Here is an 18,900-nt window from a genome sequence, read left to right as displayed (position 1 = left end):
GAGTTGCTAGAATGTGACTCAAAAGCGCATGAAATACGACGGTAACACTCTCAATTTTAAATCTTTTATTCATCATTATTTCCATATCCTCTAATTTGATTTAAAATAATTAGAAAATTATTTTTTATTTTTATTATCTATCATTCATTTAATACAAAATTTAAAAAAATAAGACAAATGATAATATCATTTTGTTGGTATTAGTTTTTCAATATCCACATGCTTATTGGAGAAAAAAAAAAAAAAGAAGATAAAAAATCATTCATCCGGTAGACTCCAAAACAAGTCTAAAAAAGAGCATCATGATGATGATTGTAGATAATCTAAACCTCGCTCTCTCTCTCTCTCCCCCCTCTCTCTCCGCCGGTTTCAAAGGTCAGTAGTAGAATTCGGCACCGTGTAGTGACTATAAGAACACAGATCTTCTTTTTCTTTCTGTTCCGTTTTGAAGGAAAAGGGCGAAAGGAGATGATGAAGACGCTGAACACTGAAGAGTCAATGACGATCTACACTCTGCTGAAAGCGGAGCAAAGGCCGTTGGACGAGATCGCGTCCGACTTCAAGTCCAAGCTTCCTAGTGCCCGCCACTTCGTCGCCTGCTCTTCCCTTGTCTTTCTCTTACAGGCAATGTCCCCACAATCTATTTCCTGTTTTATTTTAGGGCTAGGGTTTTATGATTTTTCAATGCCATTTTCACACTCTACGTGGACTTTTGCTGCTAGAATATCAAAGACTTTGGATTTACTATTAATTCTTTGATTTGTGGGTACTTATCCTCGGAAATATTAACTTCATCAGTTTCAATATTTTATAAAGAGTTTGGTTTCAATATTAACTTCTTCACCATGTTCCTTGATCAAATATTCAGGTGAGTATTCATTTTTGGAGTAGAAAATCATTTCATTCTGAAAATTAAGATTTTTCACTAATTATTGAAATGCACAGTTATACCATCTTAGAAGTATGGAATGACTAGGTTCGAAGATTCTTCTCTTGGTTGTTTGTGATATGAATATTGTAGAATATTTTATTTAGTTTGTAGTGTGAGTCTAGTGTTAGATATACCATAATCGTTGCAGGTTTGTTATGCCAAACCCCTAGGGGTTGGCTCAAGTGGTAAAGGCCTTGGTCTTGGTGGTTTGCTCTCTCTAGGTCTAAGGTTCAAATCCTCTTGGGTGCAAATAATTTCTAGGGGCTATTGAACTAGGGGAACTTCCCCTTGAATTACCTATGGTGCACTTGCAGAAAATTCCTTGCCAAAGGCCTATGTACTCCCGGGATTAGTCGGGATTTTGTTCTCGGACACCCGGTGCTGATAAAAAAAGAAGGTTTGTTATGCCAAACCCAAAATTTTACCTCAACCTCAATGGTGGGCCTTCATAGCAAATTAAGTCCCTCTTAAACAAGATGCGCATAAAACTGTTAGCATACTTAGCTATCTGATTGTTAGCAGCTTATACTTTGGTATCGTGATGCCGCTTCTGCAATATATTGGTCTTGAATTTTGCATCTGTACATGATCATGTTTTTATTTTTAGTGGATCGGTCTAGTGAATCTGGTTTGCATCCTTGTCTAAGTTGCTCAATGCTTTCATAACTTCTAAACAATTAAATTGTTTTCTTTCTCTATTTTTGCGTGTCTATGTTGTTTGTTTTTTTTTTTTTTTGGGGGGGGGGGGGGAGAGGGAGTAGTTCCTAAAATTCCTAAAATTTAAGCCCATTAAAGTCGATAGAGGCTGTCCAAAGGAGGAGGGTATTGAAAAAGAAAATTTTGAGCTCCTCCCAGTGATGAAAGTTTCTATCATTCTTGTCTCCATATACACCATACGAGACAGGTAAGAACCATCTTCCACACTGCTGCAATTCACGGGCTACCATCTAGAAAGGTCTACTATTGTTCTAGGCATGGCCCAAGCCAAACCAGGGAATAATTCATTTTAATTCCTTATGGTTGTGATGTAATACAAAGATTCCCCAAAAGTTTAAGCTGTAGCACACCTCTTAGTGGTTAGGCTTCAAGAGTAAAGTCAACATCTTTAGTTCATGGAAAATTGCACTTTGACACATCACGAATTCGTTACACGCATTCACCCACACTATTATTCTGTATAGATAGATTGATAAAGGACAATTTTTTTAGAAGTTAAGCTTTTTGATTACAATGAAAAACATGATCATGAGGGGGTTAAGTGTTACAACCTAAATTTTAGGGAGTTTGTGTTTTATGTCTCACCACTTAAGGTAAATGTACTTTTCCTTAAATATTTATATGTATCAATTGCTAACTAGTGCCTTATATTCTTGCAGGACAAAAAGATGCTTTACTCAACTCAACGTTTGGTTGCATTCACCATTCTTCATCAGGCTTATTCCTCACAGAAATCTTCTGCAAACCCTTTTATAAACTTTATTGTAGATGTAAGGAAGTGTTGTGTTAGTTTAAAATCCTAATTCAATAATATTTTAGTAAAGCATCCCAGCCAATTTTATCGTGGAAATATTTTTTTCTTTGAGTCAAGGTTATCAATTATTGATTTCTTGCTCAAAACAACAAATAACGTTCATAGATATATAAGATGTTCTCTTTGGAGCCTCATTTTTCTCCGAAAATCCTCGTGATCCATTTTTCTCTATTATCAGATTAAGCTAAAACTTTTGAAAACATATGACAATTTTTCTATTTTTTCAATTAAGGAGAAATAAACTTGATACAGGTCTGTTTCATTAATGGATTATTAGAAATTTAGTCAACCAAATAACTAATTTTCTATTTTTTTTTATTTATCTTTGGAAGAAACACCACTTTCAATGCTAGGACTTATACAAACCATTTAGGGTTTCAATGGGAATAGAGAAACTCCTATAGGAAATCTACCTATAAAAATGGTGGGAATATGGGTGTGAGGTGAGGAATAGAAAAGGAAAGAGATGAAGTAAACTGGAGGGTTGGGCTTGATTTTATTTTCACTTCCATGGACTTTTTGTGATGCCTTCAAAAATTTAGGCATGGTTTTCCCTGAACACAGATGTTATAACCTTGCATTTAGTGAACTGTTTTTTTGAATGACTACTTCTCTTGAAAACCATATAAAATGTAGACTGGATGTTATAAGAAGTTAAACAAATTCTTTAGTATTCTGTTAAAGGTCCATGATTCCAGGTCCCTAAGTAAGGAATAAGGATTTGCCTTGTTTGGTAAGCCACTTATATCTGTCAAGTTCTTTATTAATGACCTTGACATGAGCTTCTTAAAATTTATTGATAAAACAAGAACCAGCATTGACCTCATTTGCATCGAGTATGGATATTTCTGGTAAGATATTGGTACTCAATATTCTTTTTCTTCACAGTTTATACATATTTATTTTGGCATATCTGGGTGGTTATGTTAGCAAATCAGGCTCATGATTAAGCAGATGTCATTGTAGCGTTGAACTTAGAAGAGAGTTCAATCTTTTTTATAAGCTTGTGGTCTTTGGCTCTTTACTTCTACAAATTTTGTTTGATGTCCTTTGATGTAAGTATTTTGATATACTGTCATCTATTTACTCTGGCTTAACTAAGGTTCTTTATCTAGGTAATAAAGTAACTGTATGATCTCTTTTTTTTTTTTTTATTTGCGCGCGGTTCTACTTATGGCATACAGGCTGCGTCTGAAGATGAAGCTGAAAAGTATGAGAGAACATTTATTCTCCAGCTGCTAGGTTCTGATGGTTCCAGTACTGGCAAAGAGGTTCTATTTCTGAATTTAGTACTTTTGTTTGTAGCATTGAATGGTCTTGTCAATCATTATGTATAGAAGTTTCTTATTAGGATATATGTTTATGAACATTGACAAACTTTTGGTCATTTTGGCATGTGACCAAATGATGCAAATGAATATGACATTTGGCTTGGTTCAATTATAGCTACTATGTACGTCACCCTTGCCTATTGGATTCTTGGGCTCCTTGGGGGTAATTTAGTGGCATATCACGGACTCTGGATTTCTCAGCTATGTTGCATGGATTTGTGTATCTTTTCACATGTCAATACTTGGTAATGGATATGGATGAGTTGTGGGAGTGAAGAATGCTTAATAGATGTTTCTGTTTAGCTTAGCATGCCCATTATGGTTGCTGAAACTCTTGACATTTCTGTTGTGTGAAGAGGCAAGGAAATTAGCTTTTTTGCATGTCAATATTCAGAAATGGATATGGCTATGGTGTGGGAGTTGCAGAATTCTTAATAGATGTTCATTTTTAGCTTACCATGTCCATCATGGATAAAAGAAAATTAGCATATTGAATTGTGGCTGCCCTTGGATATGATCCTCTTTATGAGTCCAATTCACTTGTTTCATGCATCTCAAAATTATTGTTCTTAGATATAACATTTTGCTTGTATGTTTTAGATTTTTTAACTCCAAAAAACTGATTTGGATGCTTCTAGGTTTTCTATAATACTTTCCATTGGTTGATTGAAATAGATTTTCTTGTATGCCCAGGCAATCATACATAGGTGTTGCTTGTTATATTATAATGTTATATGATTCTTTCCCTGATTATTACAATAAAAAAAAAAAATATTCTTTCCCTGATTATGAATTTCTGATGTGGTTCTCTCTGTCACAGTTTCTTAAACAGTCTGCTGCAGATTATGTCAACAGTTTTGATTCTTCATTGCATGTAAGTTAGACATATATAATAGTATTATGGATGAAGGTATCTAGTGAAACTTTTAATGAGTAACTCCTTTTTTTCTCTATACATTTTAATGGGTAAACTCGTGTGAAGCTTATGCAAGGGATCCTCATTTCTGAGACAAAGATTTTGACAGAATTTTCCAAATTTTATTCGTAACCGACTTCTTTTATTGCTTCTGTTTTTTCTTTCAACTGTCAGGATTTTCCAAAACATGAACAGCTGCAGCAGCAGTACTGTGTTAAAATCCCTCCAGAACCATATAATTGCTTGTGTAAGGATGGTTCAGTGAAAAGTTTGGTGCCAGACCCTGATGTACCCCTTGGTTGTGATGCAAACTCACCCGAGTATGACTCTTAGCAATGGAGAAGCTTTTTTTTGTTTTTGTTTTTGTTTTGACCTTGAAGGTTTCATCACAAGGAACTTATGTTCATGCGAGTTTCACAATTTTTACTTTGTGCGCTTTACATTGAGGGTTATATTTAGGTTTGACCTGCAACCTGGAGCCAAACCTAAACTTGGATCTGGAGATAGAGAAGATACAGTGCTTGGGCTGTTGCGGAACTTGTCGCCGGAAGGATTAGATCCTCAGTGGATCAGACCTCTTCCACCAAGGCTTCCGGTACAGGAGGGGGAGGTAAGAGTTTAATTGTTGATTTGTTTTGCTTATTGCTATACTCAATTTATGCCTGCATACCCTTTTCAGCTAGTGTGGCTCAACCCTGACGAGAATCATGAACTTTTATGGGACTATGGTATGTGTGTTGATACTAGCAGAGGGGCAGCCGTTAGAGACTTAATTGCAAAAGCTTTGAAGGGACCACTTGTGCCTCCACAACAAGAGGTTCATATTTACGACTTTTAATACATTGTAATGTTTTATGTGGATATACACCTTTAGTATTGTTATCAGTTCAAAATTGAATTCATTATCATAATGGCTCAAAAGAAAAAAAATAACCAAGACTTTCACTCCGTGCAACCAAAGCTTAGATGATGAAAAGTGTTTTTTTTTTTTCTTCTCTTTGGTGATGGTCTGTGGTCTGCGACGATGAGATTGCAATTGAGTTTGGAGTTGTAGGGGTGATTACAATGGGGTTTCCTAAACACTTACTAATAGAATCGAAGGCTTTTTCATTATCAAGGGAGGGTAGCTTCTTGCTCGTTATTGAGAGAAGCTGGAAGGTGATGAGTAAGGTAAGACTGGGGTTGTCCATGATGCAGTGGCTTGCTAAAGCATTGTAAGATTGCTTGAAGGGAGAAGCAAAGAATTTCTACACCAAGGTAAGGAAGGGAATCATAGTTTCATAGCGCAAGGTGCTCTAATAGTTGTGGTTGATACGTGGCAATAGTGGAATACGGTAAGGGTAGCAGGCGCAGTTTCATCTTCATACCAGAAGAGGTGGAGGGGAAGGGATGGAGGATGATGATGGAGACGCTGTGGGATTTCGCAAATGAAGGAAGAGGCCTTAACCACAACAAAGGGAGAGCACCTTTGGTGGTGGTGCTTCAACTGTAAAATCGCTCTTATAGGGAGGTTCTGGAGGCAACTATGAAGCCGATGCAACCCAGTGACAAGAGTGGAGGCAGAGTCAGGGAAGCTTCGAGAGGAGCCTTTGCAAGTCTGGGCAATGGACATGGGTATGGCAGAGCTCCTCGTACCATAGGGACAGGCGTTGCGTAGTGGAAATGTGGCGGTGGTAGGCCTGTTGTGCCTGGCAGGGGGAGTACATAGTACGCTACTGAACGTGAAGGAGCAACTGTGCGCGCTTTAGGATAGTGGACTTTTTGATACGTTGTGAAGAGGAAAAAAGAGTCATGGGTTTGGGCTTGGAGAAAAGAGGCCTTGGTATGAGCCTGGGCTTGGAGGAACCTGAACTTAATAGATGAGGGCAGCTCAAAAAGGGTCAAATGGACTTGGGCTCAGTTGGTACAACAAGAAGGTAGCAAACTGTGAGGAGAGTCTTAGGTTTCATTTGTTTTCACAACTTTTCTCAACTCATCTCATTTAATCATATATTTTCCAAATTCTCATACAAAATAAAATAAACAATTTATCTTTTTCAAATCTCAAAACAAAAATAATATTAAAAAAATATATTCTAACAATATTTTATTCAATTTTTAACTTTAGTCTCAACTCCTCTCATCTGTAAAAACAAATGAGGCCTTAGGCTGCGTTTGGTTCCTTGATCGAGTTTAGTTCAGATTTAGACCTCTTCTAACATCTAAACACTCAACTGTCAAATCAAACTCATCTCAACTCAAAACCTTTTTACACATGAGATTCACAATCTTTTTTAACTCAATACCTCTTACACGTGGGATACACAACCTTTTTCAACTTTTCCTAAATACATCTAAACTCATATTAACATTCAAACACATCTAAACTCATTTTAGATGGGTACCATAGAACTCACTCCATCATTTCAACCTACTAATATTCATAGAGAATTCAACTTAGCTCAACATCCAAACATAGCCTTAGTTGAGTTCAAATTTAAGCCCAACCAAACATCCAAACACAGTTTTTCAAATCACTAAACATCATTCAACTCAAGACCTTTTTATATGTGGGACCTACAATCTTTTTCAACTTCACATAGACTCATCTAAACTCAACTTAGATGGGTCTCACTAAACTCACCATTATTCATAAAGAAATCAACTCATCTCAATTCAGCTCAACATCCAAACGCAACCTTAGTAACCCGCATGGACCAAGCAGAGTGGACCACTTTGTCAGGCCTCAGCCCATGGGGCAAAACGGAGGAAAGGAAATGGGAATCCAGCTCGTTTGGCGAATTAGAGAGTGAGGTGGTCCACGACCTTCCACCAGCGAGTGTTTGGCATCCTTGCCAGAAAAGGCTCCGACCTTCTTGCGAATGGTCGAGGAACACTCGACGCTAGCCCAAAGGGTGACGACGACGGTGGAGGAGCTGTTGGCAACAAGCACCGAAAGAGATATGGAAGTCTCCTTACCATTGAGCGACTGGATCTCCAGTGTATCTTAGCCAAAAAATGCCGACAAACAGCAGGGATGGTGTTAATCTTCCGGCGGAGGCTCTTCACCAGACATTGGAGGGGCAAGATGCTTACTCCGACTAGTTTTCCCTCCCTGGAAGCGACAAGGGAGTTGTTGAACCTTTACAGATGCTTGTCCCATTGCAGGGCCTCTCTAAATAGGATTGAGGAATATCTTTGTGGAGGAGGAAATGGGGATGCTGATGGGCTCTCAATGGGCTTCTAGAGATGGGGAGCCCATACCCCTTAACTGTTTGTTACCAACCCAATCTGGTGTCTCTAATTGGGTTTTTCACAAGGTGAAGGAAATTCAATGTTGTGTGGGGTTGGAATGCGAGGGATTTTAGGAACAATTTATGGCTTTGTTTCATTGCCATTGAAGTGGGTCATAATCAACTTAAAAAATCTAGGTCCAAAAACCAGAGGGAGCTACAAAGACTAACGTGGTCTCTTAATTATGAGGGTAGCTCAAGCCAAGAAAGATCTAAAGGGAAGGGGCTAGCGTCTTCTTTTTGAAGCCCAAAATTGTTTCTTGGAATGTCCGAGGGCTCAACGAGGCCAATAAGCGTCTTCGTATAAAAAATTTCCTTCGTAAGTGGAAGGCAAACATAGTATGTTTATAGGAAACTAAGTTGAAATCTATTACAAGAAGAATTGTACAAAGTATCTGGAGCTGTTCATCTGTGGATTGGGCTTATATAGCACTGGATGGGACTTTAGGAGGTGTTCTAGTGATGTGGGATAGAAGAGTGATGGAGAAAATAGAGGAATTCATAGGGGAGTTCACAATGGCATGTTCCTCTAGGAGTGTGTAATATAACTTCTTGTGGGCTTTTGCTGCTATCTATAGGCCAATTTTGGACAGCACCAAAAGGTTTTTATGGAAATGATTAGCTGGAATTCATAGCTGGTGGGACCTTCCATGGTGCAGCAATGTTAGAATTCTCAGAGTGTATTTTCGACTGGAGTTTAGTGGACATTCCTCTCATGGGGAGAACATTCACATGGTCCAATAATCAGACATGGTCTAGATTGGATAGATTTTTCGTCTTATCGAAGTGGGAAATTCATTATCCAGGTGCATGTCAAAAGAGGTTGTCTCGTCGTTGTTCGGATCATTTTCCTATATTGTTGGACTATGATGCTATCCGAGAAGGGCGTCGTTACTTTAAGTTCGAAAATATGTGGCTGAAAATTGAAATTTTGGTGGATAGAGTCAGGCAATTGTGCTCCTTTTATCAGATTCATGGCACCCCTATCTTTATCTTTGCAGGTAAACTAAAAACTTTAAAAAATGATCTAAAACTTTGGAACACTCTCCTTTGGTGACATAGCCCATAGGTGAATGAAAGAAATCCATGTTGGAGTTACAAGAGTTAGAGAGGTTACAGGAGGGCCGGGTTAGAGGCGTGGTGCATGTTAATTGGGACTTTTTACTTTAACTACTTGGGAGGTGTGATTTTGGGGAGAAATGGTGTTCGTGGATCAGATGGTACATATCAACAACGAAATTTTCAGTTTTGGTGAATGGTAGCCCAGTTGGTTTCTTAAATAGCTCTCGAGGCCTAAGACAAGGAGATTCATTGGCCCCACTCTTCGTTATTGTCATGGAGGCACTTAGCATAATGATCTCAACATTGGTTATTCATGGATTCATGACTGGATTCTCGGTTGGTTACCCCAATAGGGGTACTCTTAACATTTCTCACTTGTTTGCAGATGATACATTAATATTTTGTGAGGCAGACCAAGACCAGATTTGTGCATTGAGGGCACTTCTACTCTGTTTTGAAGCGGCATCGGGTTTGAAAGTGAATTTTAACAAATCAGAGTTGGTGTCAGTTGGCAATGTTCGTAACATCCAATACTTGGTGTCACTCTTGGATGTAAGGTCTCCTCTCTTCCTATAAATTACCTTGGTCTTTTGTTGGGGGTTGGTTCAAGGGCTTAATCAATATGGGATACAATGATTGAAAAGATAGGACGTAGATTGGCAGGTTGGAAGAGATTGTACTTGTCGAAAAGTGGTAGGATCACCTTAATCAAGAGTTCCTTGTCTAATTTACTAACGTATTTCTTATCTCTATTCCCAATTTCAGCAAGTGTGGTGACCCCGATTGAGAAACTTCATCGTTATTTCCTATGTAGTGGCATGTGGGATGAATTCAAATTCCACCTAGTCAGTTGGGATAAGGTATGCTCCTCAATCTCATCTGATGGCTTGAGAATCAGAAATCTAAGGATTTTCAATCGGGCCTTACTTGGGAAATGATTGTGGCTATAAATATGAAATTGGAAGCCCTATGGAAGACGGTGATTGCCTTCAAATATGGAGGTGTGCTTTGGAAATTTGGGGAGAGTGGTACACTAGGGAGAAAGAAGCTTTCCATGTTGAAGCCCTAAAGGAATCCTTTCCTTCAGTTTTCCGTGTTGCAAGTGAGAAAGAAGCTTCAGTGGCTGATCTTATGTGATATTTGGGGATCTAGTCCAATGGAACATCAACTTCAATAAGGTGGCCCAAGATTGGGAAGTTGGCACCTTTGAGGAAGTTTTTAGTCTCTTGTATTCCATGACATCGAGCACTCAAGGTGTTGACTTGCTATGGTGGGTACCTCTGCATTTAAAGGCACATTCTTGGTTCACTCTTTCTATATGTCTCTCACACAGTCGCAAAACATTCAGTTTCCATGTAGAAGGATTTGGCTAAACAAGGCACCTCCCAAAGCGGCATTTTTTGCTTGGCCAACTTCTCTAAGTAAGATTTTGACACGGATTACTTGCAAAAATGCATGGTGATCATAGTAGATTGGTGTTGTATGTGTAAGAAAACTGGCGAGACTGTGGATCATCTCTTACTGCATTGTGAGCTTGCTAGTGTTATGGGATGAACTTTTTTGTAGATTAGATTTAGCTTGGGTTATGCCCGCCTCAGTGGCAACGCTGTTGGCCAGCTGGACAATCTAAGAGGTATCCCACAAATCAAAGCCGTGTGAAAGATGGTTCCTATATATATTCTGTGGTGTTTGTAGCAGGTGCAAAATGACCGAACGTTCAAAGACAATGAGCGCACAATAGAGGAACTTAGATCTCTTCTTATTAGAACTCTATTTTTATGGGCCATAGCTGTATACTTTAATGGTCTCGATGTTCATGACTTTCTTGTATCCTTTGTTTCTTCCTAGATAGGTGTTACCTCTTGTATATCATCTTATGTACTTGGGCTATGTCTATTCTTATTAATACAATCGTTTACTTATATATAAAAAAAAAGACTTAGAAAAAATTGATTATCCTTTTCCTCCTATTCAAGCATGTCATTAGGTATCTATGCCATGGGGTGGTGAGAATTTAGCTGTGAAGTAATTTTCCTTACATGTAGAAGGTTTTAAAAGTTGTCATATGCAACTTCCATGAGTGAGGATGCACCTTAAAAGTTGTTTTTTCACGGGCTTTTTGGGTCATTTTGGGCAAGGTGTTTTCTTGTATATATTCAGTGTACTTGGTTTCTCCTTTTGATATATATAATATTTTTACTTATCAAAAAAAAAAAAGGGATGCACCTTATCCTTGCTATGCCTGTTACCACTGGAGGAAAGAAAAGGCAGGGCGGGGCTTTGTTAGTTGTCTCTTTGAAAGTTTTTGGAAAATTCTAGTGAGGGAAGATCCAATCCCTCGGTAGCTACAAAATGATTTTTTTATAAGAGTGAATAAAGGAGAAACTTGTCTAATATCCTTTGATCTTAACAGTTTACTTGAAGGTAGTAATTTCAAGTAATAAGTAGATTTGGTTGGCTTGTTAGGCTTCACATCAATTTTTAATGTGAAAACTATGGGCTTCATTTTCTTTTCATTCTGTTGCATTAATTATTTTGATGTTTTTGTGTACGTCCATTTTCATTGTGCAGCAAGTCTTGGTGGAGTTGGCAAATGACCCAAAGCTCGTGTATCATTGTGGACTGACACCGAGAAAGTTACCAGTACGTGTTTATGTAGTGTTTATGTAATCAAACAGTTTTTTTTCCTGGACTGTTGGTATGAGTAGCTATGCCTTATATGATTATTCTTTATTATTCTTTATTTTTTAAACCAGGCACTGGTGGAGAATAATCCTCTAATTGCAGTTGAAGTTCTCACCAAATTGATAAATTCCCCTGAAATTGCGGAGTACGTCTTGGTGTATTGATTTTGTGTGTTTATTTTGCTGTGCTGATGCACCTCCTGGCATTCAAGATTTATTTTCATTTTTCATTTCTTGATTTGAATCCCTGTATGCAGATATTTTACAGTGCTTGTCAATATGGACATGAGTCTACACTCCATGGAAGTTGTTAACAGGCTTACAACCACAGTTGAACTTCCCTCTGAGTTCATACGCATGTACATAACTAACTGTATATCATCTTGCGAGAACATCAAGGTACTTAATCTTGTGGCTGTTAAGCATGTTATTTTCTACAAATTATATTTAGAGCATGGTAGAGCTGTTGTTTGGTAGCAAAAGATGTAACCATTTGCTTCTGATGGCTGCTTGACTAGATTAGAAGGGTAGGGGTTTTGGTCCGCTCAGAGGCTTCAAAATGTAATTGAGCCATGGATTATCGTATCCAACTATTACAAAGGTTATTTGGTTGCTCATAGGTATAAGAATAGGAAATGACTACTTGTTCTCATGGTTGTCCACTTATCCTGGTTTTTTTTAACATTTATATCCTGGATATGTGTGTGTGTGTGTGTGCGCACACGCACGCGCGTGTGTATGTATGTATGTATATTGTCTATGCCATGTCATATGATTACCATGTATGCATCGAAACAATAATGAATGTTTCGAGATCCATTGCATAGAGATGGCAGTTTATTTTGTCATCTCAACGGCATTCATGCATGGGTATGTGCAAGTGGTACTTGTGGCAATTCATATAAGTAACTTTATTCGCTTTATATGACTTTGTAACACCCCATCCCCCTACGGTTAAGGATAACATGATTTGTAGAAACCTAGGGGAACCAAAGTGCTACTGATCTCAAATTAAAATTTTTTTTCTCTTCTTAACTGCCAGGTACAAAAGATTCCATATAATAAATAGGGTCATTCTTTATTACTGAAAATATCAAAGAGAATATGCGGAAGCACTTATTAAAATTTCTCAGACTTTGTATTATAAAAATCATAACTTAAAAGCTTTATACATGATCTAGGCCTCTGCCTTGCCTTCTTGGGCAAGTCTTGTCCCACAACTCCATCCTCATAAAGATCCTCACCTGAAGTGGTTAAAATATATAAAAAAAAAGTATAAGTAGTACATCATACAATAAATATAATAAACATAGGATTTTCTTGAAAGCATGCGTGCTTAATACTTTTACTAACATAAACATGTAACATGTACAATGCATAACTCATTAAACTTGTATCTTCCTTTTTTTAATGGCCAAAACACCTTAACCCCCGTGTGCAAGGTTGTGCACCGGTTCCATTGCCTGTGGCTACAAGGGGAACCGCCTAACTTATTATTGCATACTATGGTGGACCGCGCTTAGGTCTGTGGCTTGCACAACCATCCATAACTGCACTGGTACTATGCATCTCTTATAGCCATTCTTAAAACTTCGTTCATAATTTATCTTTTATCTTTCTTGCCCATGATGCATGCAGAACACATAATAACCTAGCTTATTGTAATCATAAATGAAAACATATTATAATGCATGTAAAACATATATTAACATTATATTGAAACTCACTTTCATCATATCATTACTTGGTATGTAAAAAGGGGCTTCCAATGAAGGGCATGTATGCATAATGTTTTTTACAAAAGACATGTCATTTACTGTACATACGTGGAAGGGTATGATCATGCCACTTGCCTCGTAGCGTAAATCTACGGGTTCACTATGGAGAGGAAGGTTGTTGCTTGTTGGTGCACGAATGGCTTGCTCCTCTGTGGTGCTAGTATGGTGAGAGAGAGAGAGAGAGAGAGAGAGAGAGAGAGAAGGAGAGGTTACCGCATGGAGAGGGAGATAAAGAGCTTCATCGAGAGAAGGGTTGGTTGTGACTATGGGTGGAGCTGGGTGGCGTCAGAGTAGAGGTGGGTCTTTGGTGGTGTTCCGCCTTGCAAGCTGGCATGGGGTGGAAGAGAGGCAGCTGTCAATGGAGCAATGTACAAAATCGGCTCTCCATGGCTGCTATGGTGTGGAGGAGAGGATGTGTGACGGTGCTCTGTTTTGATGGGTGCAAAACAGGGGGTGGGCGGTGGCCGAGATGTGGAGGCTTGGGGGTTTAGACCCTTGGTGCACTCTACACTTTGTTTCAAGGGAGTGGTCTGGGTTCTTTGACGATGGAGGAGAGGTTGTTGGTGTGGAGGATGGTTCTTGGACGTGTGCTGCCAGTGGCTTGGCCTTGGGCTGTGGGGGAAGAAACCGTGAAGGTTGTGCGCGCGGTGGTCGTGTGGTGATGCTCGTGTGGAGAGATGTCGGGGTTGGTCCGTAGCTTGGTGCGACTTGCTGTTCCATGTGATAGGGGGTTTGAGGGGAGGTGGTTGCTGCGATGACTTGTGGTGGAGAGAAACTATAGGGCTGCAACAAGACAACAGCTGAGCCGTGTTCTGAGGAGTTTGGTGCAGCAACCCTAGCCCTAGGTTGAAGATGGTAAGTGATGAATGAGACTGTCGGGCTGAAACATATACATATTTATATGTTTGTTCTTGGGTCTGGACGTTGGGTAATCTGGCCTGTGCTCAAGCAAATGGGTTGGGTAATTTTAAGGGTCCAACTAACTTCTAAGGCTTGCCTATAATTTCATGGGCTAAGTCACTTAAACAGGCGAATCTTAAATTTCAAAATGAGCCCAACTTGTCCAATAAGTGATTTTGGGCTTTTAAATAAATTCTTGGGCCTAATGCCAATTAAATATAGGCTCTCTTGGTCCATAAAATATTAAATGGGCTTTAATCTAATTATTGAGCCCAATAAAATTTTCCTAACCCACCATAACAAATTTTGGGCTTGCGACCTATTCAAAATTATCTACTAAATCTCAATTGGGTTTCCCAAAAATATTGGCCCATTAATACCATCCAAAATCATCCACTAAACCTTAACGGGTTTTAAAATAAACTTTTAGGCCTAATAAAAATTCCTAGTCATCCCCAATAAATTATGTCGTGTGCTTATCCAAAATAGCCCATTAAACCTCATTTATGCCCAATAAAATTATACGCATTCCAACCTTAGAATATTGAACCGGGTTGTCACTGACTTCTTAGTAGCCATGCCATGCGGTATAAAAGTTCTGTAGGAAAATGGAGTAAGAATGGAGTTTTTCCAACATAGATCTATTGTATTGAACCTGTTCTGACAGTTTTGTTCAACTCCATTTCACATGGATTCCAATGCATGCATTGGAATGGAATGAATATTATGAGATCTAATGTCAAAGAGATGACAGTATATTTTGTCATCTCCCTGGCATTCATGCACCCCAAATGCCTGGGTTTGTACGAGTGGTACACGGCAATTTCATATAATCAGCTTTATTTACTTTATATAACATTAGTAGCCATACCAAGCTGTAAAAGTTGTATAGGAAAATGGAGTAAGAATCGTTTTCCAAAATAGAACAATCTGTTGTTTTGAATCCGTATCTCAACTGTCGAGAGGGGAATTAGGAATTTAATGCTTAGTGTTTGCATTACTTAGATGTTTCTATTAATTTATAGGGTTTGCCATGGGTACGCTATAAAATTTGAAGCATTCTTTTTTCCCCAGGATAAGTACATGCAGAACAGACTTGTGAGACTTGTTTGTGTTTTCCTCCAAAGCCTTATCCGAAATAATATCATCAATGGTGAGTGCTCTAACTTATTTGCAGCTTGAACTACTATTTATCTTCAGGCAAGTTGAATGTGCGAATCACCATTTAAACTTTAGTGTCGCAAAAGTAACCTTTGGCCGCTTGGGCATTAAAAAACAAGATTCAAATGGTGAATGGATTGCAGAAATGGAAAGAAACAAGGTAGGTGTGTAGCAGATACCAAAATTCATGCATGATGAAATTTAGGGTGCAATAATGTCAAAATCTTGATAATATAGCTGTTTTCATCTTTGGGTTGAAAAACTGTGTCATGGAAATTGGAAGCATGTTGGCAACTGGCTAGTAACAAATTGTGGATGCAACTGTGGATGATGACATTGGGTGTAGAATGAATGGATAGAGATCCCCTTTTGTTCTTGACTGAACTCTAGGGCCTAGAGAGAGATAGAGACATGAAGTGGGTCCCATAACATGTATTGAGCAATGAATGGTGCCGGAAAAATTCACTCGAGCAGCTATAAATGTTTTGGGGTCAACTTCTTGAATCTCTCTCTTTCCACTAAGTCCTAGAGTTCGTGACAGAATCTAAATCCAGAATGTATAGTCATAACATGTTTGAAAGAGGTGTAATTTTGAATTAAGCTATTGTCCTCGAGGGATATATTCAAAAAATCTTTAGAAAAAAAATGGAATGCTATTTTTTTAATTATTGAAATTTCACTAAAGATTGTTAGATAAGTAATTGTGTCATAATAACTAATGATACAAATTGTTGTCTGATCAAAATTTCTAAAGAATCTTTACAAATTTATCTCTTTTAATCGATAAAAATTTGTTTACCGATAAAAAAAATTAAAAAAAATATTGCCATCTGAAGAGATGTCGAGTTATCACTATCGGAAATTTTGGGGGCAACTGACCATGCGTTTAGTTCAGAAGTTCACGATTCTGTACAAATATGACAGGTTTCTGTATAACTATACTGTTATATTTTTATGAGTGGGGTTTGAACTTGGGGGTATGAGGACCTGATTTCCGGACATCTTCTAAATGCCATCATACCGTAAGATCTTTGACCAATGTACTGTTGTTAACTAGAGTAAAACTGTGGGGATTTTAACCTGTTTTGATGTGCTGTATGCCTTTGTAAGCATAAATCATTGAATAACTATGATGTGTAACAATAAGATGGTTTGCTGATTTCTCTCGGTGGTTTGTCATCCTTGCAGTCAAAGATCTTTTCATCGAAGTTCAAGCTTTCTGCATTGAATTCTCGCGTATTAGGGAAGCAGCTGCTTTATTTAGGCTTCTCAAGACCTTGGAATGAATTGATCCTTTTTGTTGGCCGTAGTTTTCTTGGACTAAATAATTAGCTTTCCTTTCCTTTCCTTTTGTTGTTCTTTACATGTAGATAAAAAAACACTATCAATTAGAGTGCAGAGTGTTTCCCTCTCTCTCTCTCTGCGCGCGCGCGTGATCCACCATTATTGTACCAGTTCATGCTTAAAAGATAATAAGACGAGTTTGGCATGCATGCATGTTGAAATTTACCCCATATACCTTTGTACAACAGTATAGTTATACAGGAATTTACCCCATCTGCTATAAAATTACCTCATGCTTGAACTCTTTGTTTGCCTTCTACTTTGGTAAACGAAGGATTTGGTGTAATCTGATTTTTTTCTTCATGTTAAAAGTTTTAATATAATATTTGATTTATGATATAAGATAAATTAATCTTATATTTTTAATATAATATTTGAATTTTGATATTAACGTATAAATTGTAATTTTATAACTTTTTAGCCAAAAATTATAAAATATTACTTGCTAAATTTTTGTTTGAGTATAATTTTTTTATCTGTAAATTTGGAAGTTCTGGTTTAGGCAGTTAATCGGTCTGGTATCGATTATTAAATTTTCAAAATCGATGGATACTAGTTTGGTTATTCAAAATGTCTAAAATTAGATTGAACTAGATCAATTACATCCCTAATCAAGATACATGAGGAGGGAGTGCGTTTCCTAACAAATACTTCATCACAACAGAAAATTAAATCGGATTTTGGGACAAAAAGTGGTCTCCACCCATTTTCTGCAATGAGGATTTTATAGGTCGTATGAATTGTGGTACCACCATTGGAGATAGTAGTTGGTGGTGCACTGCAGTTTATTGCTTGATATGTTAATAGAAGAGACTGGTGTCCTCATCCTCAAAATCTTCAGTTAGGAAAAACAAAAATGTTGTGGGATAAATGGCATTGACTGGTCTGAATAGGCGATGGCTGAATTTCTTCGTGGCCTATTAGGTGTTGGTTTGTCTATTCAGAATTGATCCAAGGTCCATCTAAAAATTCTACCGAACATTAAATTCTGCAAAGCAGTGATGCTATTACTGGTTTGCTTGGGTCTATGGTTTTACAAAATGCTCCAATAAACTAATTTTTTGAAGTGAAAAATGATGGTGCCAATGAGAAGGTGTAGCAAAAACATGGGGAAAACAGAAATTTCCGAATAGAGTCTTCTTTCTAATTGTACATTTACGGAGACTCATGGCTCGTTTTGATATTATGAATATCGTAATGAAATAATTTGTGAATAGTATTGAATAGTTTGTAAATAATAGTGAATTAATTTGAAAATATTTTAAAACAGTTGTTCACTCAAATAAGCCCTCAGAGTTTGACATGATGTAAGAGGCATTAAATAGAAGCTGTTAATTATATGATCGGTTTGCTTCAATCATGTAATTATCATATGACTCTTCACATTATTATCCTCATTTGCTTCCTCGGAACTCATATGCATACGTCAATCCTTTGCACCATCCATGAGATTACGAATGTATCATAATTTCAAAAAGTACAATTTTTTTGAATTCTAAGCATAATTTGCGGTAGTCAAAACAAGCCAGCTATTTTACAAATAATATACTATTGAGTATCAAATAAATAGGCCAGTCAGTTCAATTCACGACTAAGCTAGTTGAGTTGAAAACAACACGATTATTAACCGAGCTAATTTGAGTTTGTATTGAGTAGTATTAGCATATAACATTTTATCACTTAATAATTTATTCATTTACTGTAAATAGGCTTAGAATACTCTAGAAGTTAGGTTTTGTTTATTGTCGGGAATACCTCTGCCTTTTTGTAACAGATTTGATTCTCTCTTGTATGTGTATAAATACACCATACCTCACTAATGAATATACGAAGGAATTCATGAAAATCTCCCAGGCTTACATGGTATCAGAGCTGCTCGATTAGCAGTCTCGTGATCCATGGCCTCCCTTCCCTCTCCTTTTGCTTCCATCATTTCTTCTTTCTCACACATAGTCACCCTTAAACTTACTACTAAGAATTATTTACTATG

At 37.7% G+C, this 18,900-nt stretch overlaps 1 protein-coding gene across 1 annotated transcript; it reads left to right on the top strand.

Moving 5' to 3' along the window:
• The first annotated feature begins 310 nt into the window (after window positions 1–310).
• On the top strand, window positions 311–17,164 carry LOC108982378 (CCR4-NOT transcription complex subunit 11). Its single transcript, XM_018953735.2, has 12 exons — window positions 311–624; window positions 2,308–2,418; window positions 3,647–3,733; window positions 4,614–4,667; window positions 4,884–5,029; window positions 5,169–5,319; window positions 5,389–5,526; window positions 11,615–11,686; window positions 11,800–11,873; window positions 11,985–12,126; window positions 15,480–15,558; window positions 16,755–17,164. The coding sequence occupies exons 1-12, from the start codon at window positions 469–471 to the stop codon at window positions 16,850–16,852; spliced, it is 1,308 nt and encodes a 435-aa protein (XP_018809280.2). The 5' UTR covers window positions 311–468; the 3' UTR covers window positions 16,853–17,164.
• Window positions 17,165–18,900: the final 1,736 nt, after the last annotated feature.

Source organism: Juglans regia, chromosome 6 (assembly GCF_001411555.2).
Source record: "Juglans regia cultivar Chandler chromosome 6, Walnut 2.0, whole genome shotgun sequence".
NCBI lineage: Eukaryota > Viridiplantae > Streptophyta > Magnoliopsida > Fagales > Juglandaceae > Juglans > Juglans regia.
Note: the sequence above shows the minus strand (reverse complement) of the source record. Positions and strands in the feature narration are given on the sequence as shown.

What these genes read in the sequence shown, in the direction of transcription:
- LOC108982378 (XM_018953735.2), top strand. Translation starts at nt 469, where the DNA reads ATGATGAAGACGCTGAACACTGAAGAGTCAATGACGATCTACACTCTG. An exon ending in TTCCGGTACAGGAGGGGGAG is followed by an intron (nt 5,320 to 5,388) that starts GTAAGAGTTTAA and finishes TACCCTTTTCAG; the next exon opens with CTAGTGTGGCTCAACCCTGA. An exon ending in CCGAAATAATATCATCAATG is followed by an intron (nt 15,559 to 16,754) that starts GTGAGTGCTCTA and finishes TCATCCTTGCAG; the next exon opens with TCAAAGATCTTTTCATCGAA.